Raw genomic sequence first — 14,173 nt, forward strand, 5'->3', positions numbered from 1 at the left:
AGGGAACGCGAATTCTCGTACGGTTCGCGCACAGTCAGACCGCACCTGCACGATTCCTATTCCTTACATGCGATATCACCATTCCTGATTACGCTTTCGTACCTTCGTATATAGGTGATTCGAACTGTGCACACCTGATTGCAGTTCAGGTGAACCCCCGCAACAGCGAAACCGATCGCAGATAGAAAGCTCGCGTGCTTATCAGATGATAAACGCTCGATCCGTCTCCATTTACTTGCAATTTAAAAACCGTAAAGTGTGTTAAACGGCTCTAATGATTTCGGTGTGGTTTGCACAGGCCATTCGTCGCTGTTGCGCCTGCTGCACTGCAACTGCATCCACGTCGCGATACTGTTAACCATCGACTGCAGGGGGCTTCGCGATATTCAACCAACATTTCCTCTCGGGAGATCATTTTCTCTCTAAGAGTGAGAAGGCTCTCCGACGAAGTCGTGACGACGATTAGAATAATTTGTTTATATTGTAAATCATTGGCTGGACGTGACGAACGAGCTACATAAAGTTAACACGCGAGGTCGATACGTGGCTACGTAAGTAGTGTTAGGTGAGCGTAAAGATGGCCGTAAAGAAATCGAACAGGACTATGTCTTGACGCATTGCACGCAGTGGGCGTCGAAGAATGAGCATAAAATAAACTCCTCAAGTCATCGTCTAAGCAGCGTGTTTCTTCCAGGCTACGAACCAGATATCTCTCAGTTTTTATGTGACGTCTCAACGAAAGATCGAATTATCAGCGATGGTGTTAAAAGACACGCGAGACGTAATCGTTGGAAGTGTCGAAATAAGAAATCTCGTCCGAAGAATTCAATCGCTAATAGCTGATAGTTTTAAGGAAACGTATCGTTTGACCACGCGGTTGATTCATGGCGCGGTGGTACTCTTGAAAACGTAAGAAGAGAAGCATCCTGAAAGGGACACCGGAGTCGCTGTCAGAGATTACCAACCGAAGGATCCTCTTAACAACTGCTGGCCGAACCGAGGCCTCGCTGCGGTGGATATGTCTCGAGCTGACCGTGAATACGAGTCGTGGTACGCTCGTAAAAAGGTGAGCCGGTGACAACCGCTATGACGCGAAATTTACGACGCCGAGGTCGTAGCCCAGGTCGAATCGTGAACACCGCGGGACAAGTTGTCGTTGACGTTAGCAAAAACCGTCCCCTATTGCCGCTTCACCTCTGGCTTTGCACGTCTATCTTAGAAGTGTACGGTGCTGTACACTTGGTCAGCATTCGTCAAAACGTACCATCCACTGTTCGCCAATTTATTCTACGGATACGAACAGTTAGAAGAGCAATTGCCTTGTCGGAATCGACGAGGCCAGTTAGACGACGAGACACGAACACGAACGTTATAGTATGTATCGCGTCAGGGTTAGGATTTTGAATTGCAAAGAGGAATTTAGGGGACCTATCTCTCTCTCTTTCTCTTTCTCCGAGCTTAATGTGGTAGCCGTGTCTCTTCGAAGAGATTAAGACACTCTTAAGATGGATGATGTGACAAAGGCTTTGATTTATGGTTCCATCATAATCGACCCGACGAGTGATAATAATTCGTTAGAGACCTCGTGTTACTCCTAGCCATTCACATTGTCATTCGAGCCGATATTAATGTGACCAAGCCTTCTCTCGTTTATATTACTCATACGTAGATGTGTAAACCGTACAATGTGACTGTTGTGTTGTCTGGTATCTCATTAATATTTCAATTACCGACTCCCATTTACGATACCGCTGGTTTTTCTTCCTGTGTGAGTGTAACGAGCGGCGGACGTTGTAACAGTATAGACGTGTCAGCCAGTGACAACCGGGGAGTTCCTATCGAAATACCGAAATGGGTTTATCGCGACGAAACGACGATCGTTATGGGTTTCCTGTTTACGACGACGTCGATTCCATTGTCGTGAATTACGCAGAGTTGGGATCTCATCGACGTTCGCGGCTTCGTCGCTGTTTTTAAAAGGTTCGATCGCAATGTGCACGGTTATGCCTATGTAGTTATTACGAGCGCGACGTGTGTTTATGACTGCTTACAATGCGAAATCGGTGTCAACCGCAAGTGTAGAGTAACGGTATAGAAAGGAAAGTCAATTCAGCGTGTATCACGATTGAACTGTTATTTATCACCCTCTTTCCCGTATTATCGTTATTATTTCCTGATCGATGAGCCGAGCAATTTTTCATCGTCGTTAAGTCAAGGTAGCCAGACACGCGCGTACATTTTTTTCTCTTTCTCTCCGCCGTTGAATATCGGAAAAATGCAAGATCGAACGGACACATCGCCGCAGCAGCATTCTTCCACCCAGTTGATTATGCACAGCGATCCGCGCCGTTAACTTGCCTGGTATAAAGCGATCGCGGCCAGGCAATTGAAATTAATTTCAATGAAAGAGGTGTTTTATGCGCGTTGCCTTTGCGAGAGTTATTCGAAGTCACGGCTCTCGAATACGGCCGCGTGTTGAATTTAAGGATCCTTCTCGGTGGACGAAGGAAACCTTAAACTCACTTCGCCAGCCCCCATGCGATATTTTAAGGTTCGCGCGGTTTTTTCATGCGCAAGACATCAGGAACCGTAACCCCGTGACCTCGACTGTGCAAACCGAGGATAAATCGTTCGGTTGTGGTGGCCGTGAAGAAAATTCGAGGAGGTCCTACAGAGTGGTCCTTTACGTTTCATGCACGACGGAAGATGACCCTTTTCTTCTCCTCCTCTCCGTTTGTCCCCCCTCGCGCGTCGGATGCAGGTCTCCCGCGTTTAATCGCACCTTCCCCTTGCGTAATTAATTGGCCGCGGTAACGATGCACGGTGGTAGAGAGGGGTATAGACTCGGCAACGGAATTACAAACATTTATCATCTATTAATTAAGCGATTAGTCCAGCGTCACTAACGAGAGGCTAGCGTGTGATGGAATTTCTTTGCCGCGGTGCGTCGAACGCCGCCGGGCAATTTCTATTCCAGACGAGAACGAAGCCGGGTCCGAAGCAGTCGAGATAATCGGATTCTAATTCAGTTCATTATAAATGTGGATAGATTAGATCTCGGTTTCTCAATTACCGCGCGATCTGTTACATAGGTACTTCACACTGTAAATCGAAGATTTCGAAAGATCTCGGGCTGTTTGCGGCTTCGAAATTATCACGCGACGATGATGAAGTGTGGTATTCCTTCCTTTTTTTCTTCTACTCCGTACCAATCGTAGCAATGATTAAGTGTAAACGTGCGTTTTGCGTGTACCGATAGAGTTCCTCGAGTTTCGTTTTTTTTTTCCTTTTCAATATCACGATTTTACCGCTACGTGCCTACCACACGATCTTTCCTCCGCTCTAACTCACAGCAGCAGACCCAGCCGGTTCAATGATTTTCAACGAAAAACGACCGATACGCAAGCTCCAAAGGGCCCGGATCGTGCCTATTGAACGGATTGTCCCGATCCGGTGAAGAAAAAAATCCACGATTTACGCCAGTTACTTTACAGGCAGTAACGCGTGCACTTACGATTGTTGTTCCGAGGATCTACAAAGCATTGTCTACCGATAACCGAACGTTTTATCCGGCCAGAAGGGACGACAATCGTTACACTTTATGTCTGTATACGTATTCAAATGGGACGCGTGGGTGGTAAAGAGAAAAGACGCAGGTAGATACTGTACGATAATATACGACGCGTTGCACACTTCGGTGCAGGTTGATAGACGTAACTATTCGTCCTGGGCCCGTGGAACCTACACCAAACGGAGGAACGCAGAATTCTTTCCCTCGAAAGTTTCAGCCTTGCCTCTCAGAGGTATCCCATCCGTACACACGTGTAACGCGTGGACGAAAAGTATACGTGCATCCGGGGAAATTTGTATCCGCCGAATTTTTTCCCGTGCAGCGTGGGTGCTGCGCCGCATGTTCTCGTTTCGCAAGAACACCCGTTGCAATTGCTCGGTGACGCGCCGCCCCCACACGGTTTTCTCCTTGTTCGTTGTTATATAGGAACGGGAGGAACCCTAAGAGGTTCTCTATGAGGGACATTATATGGCGGTGAATTCACCGCGTAGGTTGCATCGTGTCGCCTGTGAAGCGTGGCGCCACCGTGGCGGGACAATCCGCGTTACACCGATGCCACGCGCTCGTTTTACAACTTGCACGCCACATTTCTACGTGTTACACTTCCACGCGAGGCCCGTTTATCAAACCCGTTACGCAATCCTGTCGCGAAATTGATCATACAAATGCTCCGTTACCGGCCATTATTCCGTTCTTCGGAGGCGTGGGTCGGAGGCGGCTCGATTCAGCAATTCCCCGACACAACGGCATTTTTCACCAGACCATCGAGCCCCGATCGATCAGATCGTAGAACGCGAGCGTTGTATATACATATACATACGCACTCTGTACAAAAGCCAGGCGATTCGTCCATTGATAAAATTATCAGAAAGAAAGATGACGGCGATTTCGTCGATAATGGACAACCGAAGAGGTACCGTTGTAAACCGCGCGCGCGGTCAGGGCTGAGGGTGCCTGTGATCGTGATCGATGTAGATCATTCCCTCCATCTATCCACGGCGATCCATGCTCTCGAGCATTACGGTATGTCTCTCTGCTCTGATGTATACGTGTATTTCTATATACATACATATAGGAGGCTGTTCGACGCGATCCGTTTCCGGGTCACGCCATGGCAGGTTGACGCCGGAGGTACTATATACGCCTGTACAACGCTATTGTCCGTTTGTATCCCCGATATCTCGACTCCCTCGCATCGATTAGCATTGATTTGTGAATTATCGATAAACGGCCACAGCTAGCGAAAGAAGATCGACGAGAACGTCGTTTTAATTCTCCTTGGTTCGCGTGTGCATTCGTTAACGATTAAGATCGTACCGATTACTACTACCCAGTTCTATTTACCGATTGTTCCTCCTTTTTCTTCACTTCTTTCTCTTCGAACGTTCTCTGTAATGGTATACGGAGTAAAAGTTCGGGTCAGAAGAAACGGTAGTGTATCTCGGTTTTATAGCTTGAGCGTATTTCGAAACGTAAAGTTTTCATTGTAAGTTCCACCGTCCATTGTGTTCCCACGTACATTAAGTGTTTATCCAATTCAGCACGGTCGCGGCGTGTGGAATATATACGAAAATGAAATTAGAAAGGAGCCCAGGTTGTACTAAATAAATAACTTTCTTAACATTCGCATACGCGTGTGTGTGTATGTGTTATGGAAGCGTGTTCCTTTTGTTGACCACAATGAAACCTGCACACCAAACCTGGCTTTAATTGCATAGAAAGGATTTTCTCGGCGAACCAATAAAGACACCTGCGAGTAACAAGAACTGCAGCTATCCGAGTCTTCCAGATTACGCAACGATTCATGCCTAACTCCCGAGTGTGGGACTCGGTGTATTTCAACCGGAGATCCTTCGATTCGAATCCTATCTCTCTCTCTCTCTCTCTCTCTTCGACGAGCACACAAAATCGTATAAACTGCGAAGATACGATCTACATCGACCACGCCTCAACGAGCAGAAGATCGAACTGTCTCTACCGTATACGTCGAGACGGTTTTTGACTTATCCACGTGGAATTAGCATAAGGTGCGTCTCGTGGGCTTATCGAGAGTCGATACCGCGTTTATTTTGCGTACAAACATGCTGAATAACGGAAGCCATCACTCTGCGCTGACGTTAGACAATTGTCCCACCGTGCTGGAATGATTCCTTATAGGAGGACTTGCTGTCTCAAGTTAGGAATACACATTTAGGATCGAATCTGACGAACGCCAGTCTATTCAACAAATACCATTCAACTCGTCAAATTCTCCAAGAGAAACTCTCAAATTCTTCCGTTGCACTTTTTCAAATTTTTTACTTAATTTTTTGACGGATACTTTGGCTATCTCCCATTTCAATTTCACGAATGAAAAATGTCATTGATACGTATGAAAATGAGAACTATACTTGACTCGTGTGAACTATCTCCTCTGATACGCTACTCTACCTTTCGCTGGTAAGAATGATCTCCAGATGGAGTAGCCATACCTACCTAGAATAACGCAGGGAACAGCAGGCAACCCTTTACCAGCGCTCGATGATAAAGAAACCGTATTATCGAATTTTGCCAACACAGAAAAGTATCTTTTCATCCGTAGCAAAGAAAGCACACGAATGAAATTGCTATACTCCGATAGGTGGCTAACTTGGACCGTTCGCTTCGTCACGTGTGGGGAGGTGTCGTAACACAAGAATTCAAACATTAATCTAAACAAATTAAAATCCTCACGGATCGAGCAGCAACATTCCAAATCCCCCCCAAAGGAGGCAAACTCCTAATTCAACTGACTCGATCGATCACGTTCGACGAGCAATGTCGAGAATATTCGGCCGACGAAAAGTGCTCCCTCCTCCGCGAGATTGTGACAGTGTTCGGCCATATTGAAACTACACAACACAACGACGAAAACAGGGTCGTCGGTGTGTGAAAGTGAAGTGAAATGCCTATACCTCGTAGTTTCCTCTCCGAGAGTGGCGAGAGGTGAGAAAACTCTAGGATATCCGTTCTATTCGACACGCGTGAGTACACCTCGACGTTTCGTTTCATCTGGTTCGAACGGTACAAGCTACATTCACCTTACCTCCCGATTCGATACAGGGTCTATCCGAAAAAATGCCGGTATGATTTCGAAAATAAAAAGACGTCCCTCTAGAACGTTTCTTTCCACGGTGAGAAATTTTCAAGGCTAGCTAGAGGTAGGTATATATATATCTATATATACGTGTGTGTACTGATCAAGTAGAGACGACGAATGATGTAAGGAGGATGAAATGTGGTTTAACTTTAGCATTGACTTTCACCCATTCTTTTAAGGAGCCACGCTCTTCGACGTGTGGGTGTACGAGCGTTCGTGTATGTGTGACGCAGAGTACGCAGAGTAGGTGAGGTCATATACCCATCCACTCGTACAGGTGGTTTCCTCCTCCATTCACACCGGTACAGTCACTCCGTACAGCGAGTGCACGACACCTTGCTCTCACTCAGGGAATCCCGGTTAATCATTTTCGTTAGTGCGACCCGGTATGATGTTCGATAACACGTTATCTATTAAATGCACAGTGACGATCGTGATGGTGTTCGCGGTCACCACTACGTACAGTAATTACACGTACATCGATCTGCCGTCTGATCACATCAAGTATTACTTCAACTCATTTCCCACGGTGACCGAAGAGTGCCGCAATAATACCGCCTGTCCGTACAAGGTAATACGCGGTGTATTAGATAACGCGTTAAGAATTATTGTTAATTAAGGAAGTACCGTTCAGCGTTTCGTTTATGTTCGTTGGCTTCTTTCTGTTTTTTTTTTTCTTTTTGCTATTATTGCTTCGAAGCTGTGGTAGAGAGAAATGGTGTTAACCCTTTGAGTGTTTGAAGAATTCATTCGAGTAACACGTTGTGGTAGAACGAATTAAAACAGAAACGAGAGGTCTGGAGGTGAATGAACATTCTCGGTCGGCTGCAATTGTTGAAAATAATTGCTTCTGACCGGCACTTGAGGGGTTAATCGTGAATGAAATTTCACTCTGGTGTATTATTTCTGATTTTAAACGCTGATCAAAGAGGAAAGATGCAATTGCAGATTTAGAAAATCAAGTTTTTGAGAAAGTTGACAGTGAAAAATTTCACCTGACGGTGTTTTCCTGGGGTATTTTCACGCGCGAAGAATAGCGACACAATTGGAAACGGCATTAATGGAGAATTTCTGTTGGAAAAACTTAGGATAGCCTTGATACCAAAGCTTGTTGGGGTTACGAGCCGAATTGCAAAGACGAAAATTCTTTTTCCGTTCCTCAATGTCCAGGTGATCACAGAGGATGGGTGACCACGAAAAAAGCTCAATTAGAGACGTTTTACGCTCAAGGCGATTTCGGCTACGTGCGCGACCAAAGGAAAGAAATGTCAATTTTCTGCGAGCCATTGTTCGTGGTAAGTCTCACGTCTTAATTAACCCTTAATTCGTTGCTTTTTAACCGATAGTTGGGTATATAGAAAGCGGTAATACGAATTTTGCATGTTCTCTAATTTCTCAATCGTAGGACGATTCATCCCTCGAATGCTCGGAGCACATGAGATTCTGCCGAGCAAGAAACGTGATGATCAATTTCACGGATTTACTTGGACGAAACGAGCCCATCAGATACAAGATGGACGTGTTGAAAGAGGGTGAAATCGGTGGATATTGCACGTCAGTGAAACAGAGAAAAATTCACCGAGGAACGGCGTCACGTTCGAACAAACCTCTGCATCCTATTCATCTCTGTGTTGTCAGATTGAACGAGAAAAGGCTGGAAGAGAACGCGGACCACATTAGCCCGTTGCAGTCCTGGGGACCGGAGCTGCGAAATTTTCGAAAGCTACCTCGTCCGCCGATCGTGAACGGTGACTGCGATATCGTCGTCGAGAAGCCTACGTACATTATGAAAATAGACGCCAGTAAGTCGCGAAGGAATGGACTTTACAGCGATGTAAAATCATCGAGGTCTCGCTCATTAGAAGAAGTGGTTCTGTTTCAGTAGTAAACATGTATCATCATTTCTGCGACTTTTTCAACTTGTACGCCTCGTTGCACGTAAATCTCTCGCACCCCGCCGCGTTCACCACTGATAATCATATAATGATCTGGGAAAGCTACAGGTAACCGACACACCGGCGCAACAAGAAACACCAACCGGTCGCTAGATATCACCAGCACTTCTCTCACTTTCAGTTATCGTTCTGCGTTCCAAGAGACGTTCGAGGCGTTCACGAGAAACCCGCTGTGGGATTTGAAAACGTTCCGCGGAGAGACCGTATGCTTCAAGAATCTCGTCTTTCCGTTACTGCCACGCATGATTTTCGGCCTTTACTACAACACACCGCTCGTACGATCGCGAAATTTCTCTTTACACGACTACACACGTTCGATACCGCGACTTAGACATTTCTCACAGACCAACGCATACTTGTTCCCCAGATTTACGGCTGTGAGAACAGCGGACTGTTCAAAGCTTTCGGCGATCATGTGCTGCACAGGCTACGTATACCTCTGCACGAGAGGAAGAACCAAAGGGTACGAGTTACTCTGCTCAGCAGAGACACTCAGTACAGAAGAATTTTAAACGAGGATGAATTGCTAAAGGCGCTGAAAGAGAATCCGGAGTACAAAGTGAGAAAGGTAACGAAAATTCCGAGGGTTTTTGAATAAAATACAAGACGGTATGGAAGATCGCGATTTCTCTGTCTCAGGTGGTTTACAACAAGAAGGTGCCGTTCAAGAAGCAGCTAGAAATTACGAGGAATTCGGATATTTTGATAGGCATACACGGCGCTGGATTGACGCATCTTATGTTCCTCCCGGATTGGGCGGCTGTGTTCGAGATGTAAGTGTGTCGGAATATTTATCTCCGGGGGGGGACACGTCTCATGCGTGATTATTCTTCAGATATAACTGCGAGGATCCAGGATGCTACAAGGATCTCGCTCGTTTACGCGGCGTAAAGTACTTCACGTGGGAAAACACGTCGAAGCTGGTGCAACAAGATCCCGTAAGAAATTCCACTTTGACGAAAACCTTTTTTTCTTTTTCTTTTGTATCCCAGCGTTTCTTGCGAGAATAAATCGAATGTTACGCGCACAGGGTACGCATCCTGACGGAGGAGCTCATGCAAAATTCACCAACTACAGCTTCGACGTGAAGGAATTTTTACGCGTAGTTTCTCAAGCGAAGGATTACGTGGAAAATCACGGTTCTTTTAAAAAATTCATCAACACCCGAGCAGAGCGTAAAAGGGCGGAAACGAAGAGTCAGAGTAGAACGATTGGCGATGTTGAAGAGATCGAAACTCCTAAATCGAAGGAGGAAATCGAATTGAAGCTTGACGTTCAGCCCAAAGATGAATTATGATGAACGTTTTAGGCAAATTTATTTCGATCACAACGAATGTGTGTGTGTGTGTTTTTTTTTAATAATAATAGTCCCCGATAATTCTTAGAGTGAATGTTAAATGAAAGAAACGACTTGTTACCAGCTAAGTGTTTTTTTTTTCTTTCTCTTTTTTTGTTTACTTACTTATTTTTATACAGATATATGTACATAATTATTTTAATAAAAAAGAAACGAAGGAGCAATAATTATGGTATACAATTTTGATATGTCTACGCATGTGGCAGTGGAAATATATATTAAATCGATGCGTGGATTTAATCTCACTTGTATACATACGTGTTACAATGTAAAAAAGATTGCACACCCGGGCGAGGTGCAATCGGTACAAGGAATTTTTATAACTTAATTTGTACCTGTTTTCTATATAATAATAAAACCGATGTTATATTTACAGCCATGTATGCGATCAATATTTGCAAAGCTCTTAACTGATTAACGTGTAACGTACGTACTAACATGTTAATACCGCCGGTCGTTAAATTTGATAACAGAAAGAAGAGTAAACCGTTGTAATTAACAGCTTCGAATATTTCGATGGTATTTTTAATCACGTTTCTCTCGTTACCGTCAGACACGCTTTCTCGTTTGCTTTTTACGTTCATTCTGTGGGTTCTCGTCCTCCTTTCGGTGTGTTCTGTGTCTGTGGTTGCATGAATTAGTATATCAGAAAGTATTTCTATGAGTAACAGTAATGTAAGTATCATAACGCCCAGGGTAAGTATCCACATGCAATATCCCGCATTTGCTAATCGCCTCGATACACGAAAATATGAATCACAGAATAAGGTGGCTGCACAAGTTTGAGCTGATATCAAGGACAATTTAATGCACAGAATCATTGATTCGTTGTAACTCGCGTCAAACTCGTATCCAAACAGTTTAATGTGAAATGTTTTGTGTCTGTGTTGCAGTGAATTTTGTGCGTATGAATTCTGATAAGTGGAGTGAATTAATCTACCAACTGCTACACCTATCAAGTACAAGCCAACGTATCCAGGCACAGACACCACTCCCTCCCGATTAGCAGATACAAAATCATTCCTAGGTCTATTGCTTAACACCCATTCTTTCAGCCCTTTGGTACTTAAAATATATTCGTGCATTCCTAGAATCCAGATCCCTGATAATAGTGAATACTTTGAATTGATGGTGCTTGTTATAGAACTAGTAAATAATTTCACAAAAGCAAGGGTTATGAAAAAGTTCCAGTGAATGCCATATTCAGTTACGTGCTTTTGATATCCTAATACCTCAATGGCAACAGACCGACCGAAACCTAGAATCAGAAGTGGAATGCAACTTCTTGCTGAATGTTTTATGTTTCTCGATATAGTAAGGAAGAAACCTATTCTGGATCTAGGAGCAAAGTCTTTGGCTTCTGGAGCTACTAAAGCATTAGCTAATATAAATAATCCAACACCGGTATCCATTAAACTATAACCAAACACCTCTGTTTTAGCAAATTTGCGGGGGAAAATGTGAAAGTCTATGGCTAATATACATATTGCTGTTATTATACTAATTAATGCTCTGAAGTTTGTAATGAAAGGTCTTTTACCACAAGCAGACTTTATATTATAAGTTGATAAAGTATTCGAATTAAGTCCCAGTAATAAAATATTGATAATAGATATCACCATCATAGCACAACACACTGTTATAATATACTCGGATAATATTGTACAGCATAAAATAGATGGGATTACAATTAATGCAAATTCTAGCACAACTCTAATATTTTTATGAATAACCCTTCCTAAGAGACCCATTGTAGTAGTAGTTAAAAGAATGCTACAAATGTTCGGCATGATTGCATATATAACTTCTCTGGATGTTGTCCCACCATGACCAGAAACAAATGCTTCTTGTTCTTGGCGGTAAATGTTTTTATTCCATACATTTGACATGTTTATGAAGTGAACAATTAATTCTGTCGGTGTATAATGTTCTGTAAAGAAATATTGTTTATTGATAAAACAGAGTATTATGACCTTTGTCCTAATTCTGAACTTACATGAAAGAACATTATCTGAATTTCTACCTTGAAATATAATCTGTCATGTGAATTAAAATTAGAGAGTAATTCGTCAACCATGAATGCATCCAGGCGTGTTTTATACACAAATGTAATCAACGAATGCTAGGTGGCGCTATGATTTATTTTGTCGCCCGTTTCTCGGAATTACGGAGAAAATACGAGGAAATAAAAAATTTTAAACGCGAGACGCGCTTAATTTCCGTTTTTGTTTGTTATAAATCATTGTAATTTTAATGATAAACAACAGTTTTGAAAATTATAAATTAAACGAAAATAAAATATCATAAGATAAAAAAGACCAAAGGTTGATAGCATATTTTAATAATTATTCTAATGTAAATAATATATTAAATAATGTATAAAAAAATTTGAATATGTTGTGCACTGTATGTAACAAGTACTATTCTATAGATGATATAAGTGATCACATTAATTTGTCTGTTTCCTCGATTAATACAAAAGAAACATCGTCAAGACCAAATTTCCTTATGAGGAAGCTAATTAAAGAAGGCCACCAAAGAAACACAAAGCAGTGACAAATATAACAAGTCTGAATCAAAGGAAAACCATGTCGAACAAAGAACATGTTCCTCTTGCTGAAAAAATGAGACCTGCATGTCTGGATGACTACATAGGTCAAGAACAAGTCGTTGGTTCTAATACAGTATTACAACAGTTACTAACAAAAGGACATATTCCCAGCATAATACTTTGGGGTCCACCAGGATGTGGAAAGGTAATATAATTATTAATTGCCTCCAGCTTTTAATTCTTAATGACACTTATTTATCAAAATATTTTCTAGACATCTTTAGCTAATATAATAGCAAAGTTATGTAAAAGAATATATGGAGATAAAGTGCATATTTCAAAATTGTCTGCAACATCCTCTGGTGTGGGTAATATAAGAGATATTGTTAGTGCATCGAAAGATGGATTAAAGTCAAACCATCAAACTATTGTATTTATGGATGAAATACATCGTTTTAATAAGCTCCAACAAGATATTTTTTTACCACATGTTGAAGCAGGCACACTCACATTAATTGGCACAACTACAGAGAATCCATCTTATAGTTTAAATTCTGCTTTGTTAAGTAGATGTCGTGTATTTGCCTTAAATAAATTAACAGAGCCAAATATTGTGGAAATACTTTGTAAAGCAATTACATCTATTAATGGAGAAATATATAATTTAAAAAAGACTAGTTTGTCAAGTAATTCACAAAATAAATTAAGTTGTAGTTCTAAGCCACATTTTTCTATCAATAAAACAGTAATTGACTGGTTAGCAGAAGTATGCAATGGAGATGCACGTGTAGCATTAAATGGCTTAGAGCTAGCAGTTAGAACCAAAGTATCAAACGAACCAAATCTTTCTGATCTAGTACCGATAACCCTTGAAGATATTAAAGAAAGTCTTAAGCATGCACATATGTTATCTGATAAGCAAACTAACAATACACATCACTTATATTCAGCACTACATAAATCGATAAAAGCTAGTAATCAAAATGCATCGTTATATTGGCTAGCAAGAATTATGGCAATTAAAGAAAATCCTGTGGATATAGCAAGAAGATTGGTAAGAATATCCAGTGAAGAAGTTGGTTTAGCAGATCCTGATGCTTTAGGTACATATGTATATGGTAACATAATGGGATGATGCAACAAATAATAGGATTTAAATAATTAATTTTTAATTGCAGGCATTGCTGTTCATACTCTGCATGGATGCCAAATGATTGGAATGCCAGAATGTGATGTTATTTTAGCACAATGTGTTGTATACTTAACTAGAGCACCAAAATCTAGGCTTGTATATAATGCATTAAAGTCAGCCGAAAATATTATTATGAATCATAAAGGTCCACAACCTACAGTACCATTACATATTAGAGACAGATCAGGACAACAAAAACTTCATTCTAGTTTTGGTAAGATATTGAACATTCAATGTAAAATTCCAACATCTTCTTCTGTTACTCTTTGTAGGGTACAAAGAAGAAAACATATTACGAAAAGAGGAAACTGTAAAAACTCGCTTACCACCTGGTCTGCAGCATGTTGACTTCTTTCTGGAAGATTTCTAAGTCCTTTACTCCTTCAAAGGCAGCTTAATCCCAAAGGCACGTTTAGGCACAACACTTTT

General features: G+C 42.1%; 3 protein-coding genes across 4 annotated transcripts; 2 read left to right on the forward strand and 1 right to left on the reverse strand.

The window, feature by feature from the left end:
• Positions 1–6,703: 6,703 nt before the first annotated feature.
• Positions 6,704–10,012, forward strand: LOC108572178 (EGF domain-specific O-linked N-acetylglucosamine transferase). 2 transcript variants are annotated; one of them, XM_017934378.1, is made up of 12 exons: positions 6,704–6,750; positions 6,869–6,936; positions 7,115–7,260; positions 7,778–7,984; positions 8,095–8,243; positions 8,328–8,491; positions 8,572–8,692; positions 8,766–8,919; positions 9,012–9,212; positions 9,284–9,417; positions 9,480–9,582; positions 9,675–10,012. In XM_017934378.1, exons 3-12 carry the CDS (start codon positions 7,126–7,128, stop codon positions 9,939–9,941), a joined length of 1,635 nt encoding a protein of 544 aa, XP_017789867.1. In that variant the 5' UTR covers positions 6,704–6,750; positions 6,869–6,936; positions 7,115–7,125; the 3' UTR covers positions 9,942–10,012. The 2 variants fall into 2 exon arrangements, with proteins under 2 accessions (XP_017789867.1, XP_017789866.1); XM_017934377.1 differs by lacking the exons at positions 6,704–6,750; positions 6,869–6,936 and having other exon boundaries at positions 7,078–7,260.
• A 194-nt stretch (positions 10,013–10,206) lies between these two features.
• LOC108572185 (uncharacterized protein At4g17910) lies at positions 10,207–12,087 on the reverse strand. The gene is made up of 2 exons (XM_017934384.1): positions 12,025–12,087; positions 10,207–11,931 (listed from the first exon to the last, which is right to left on the reverse strand). The coding sequence occupies exon 2, from the start codon at positions 11,888–11,890 to the stop codon at positions 10,319–10,321; it is 1,572 nt and encodes a 523-aa protein (XP_017789873.1). The 5' UTR covers positions 11,891–11,931; positions 12,025–12,087; the 3' UTR covers positions 10,207–10,318.
• Positions 12,088–12,338: 251 nt separating this feature from the next.
• LOC108572179 (ATPase WRNIP1-like) lies at positions 12,339–14,161 on the forward strand. Its single transcript, XM_017934379.1, has 4 exons — positions 12,339–12,757; positions 12,827–13,655; positions 13,731–13,958; positions 14,017–14,161. Exons 1-4 carry the CDS (start codon positions 12,590–12,592, stop codon positions 14,112–14,114), a joined length of 1,323 nt encoding a protein of 440 aa, XP_017789868.1. The 5' UTR covers positions 12,339–12,589; the 3' UTR covers positions 14,115–14,161.
• Positions 14,162–14,173: the final 12 nt, after the last annotated feature.

This window comes from Habropoda laboriosa, unplaced genomic scaffold (genome assembly GCF_001263275.1).
Source record: "Habropoda laboriosa isolate 0110345459 unplaced genomic scaffold, ASM126327v1 scaffold107, whole genome shotgun sequence".
NCBI lineage: Eukaryota > Metazoa > Arthropoda > Insecta > Hymenoptera > Apidae > Habropoda > Habropoda laboriosa.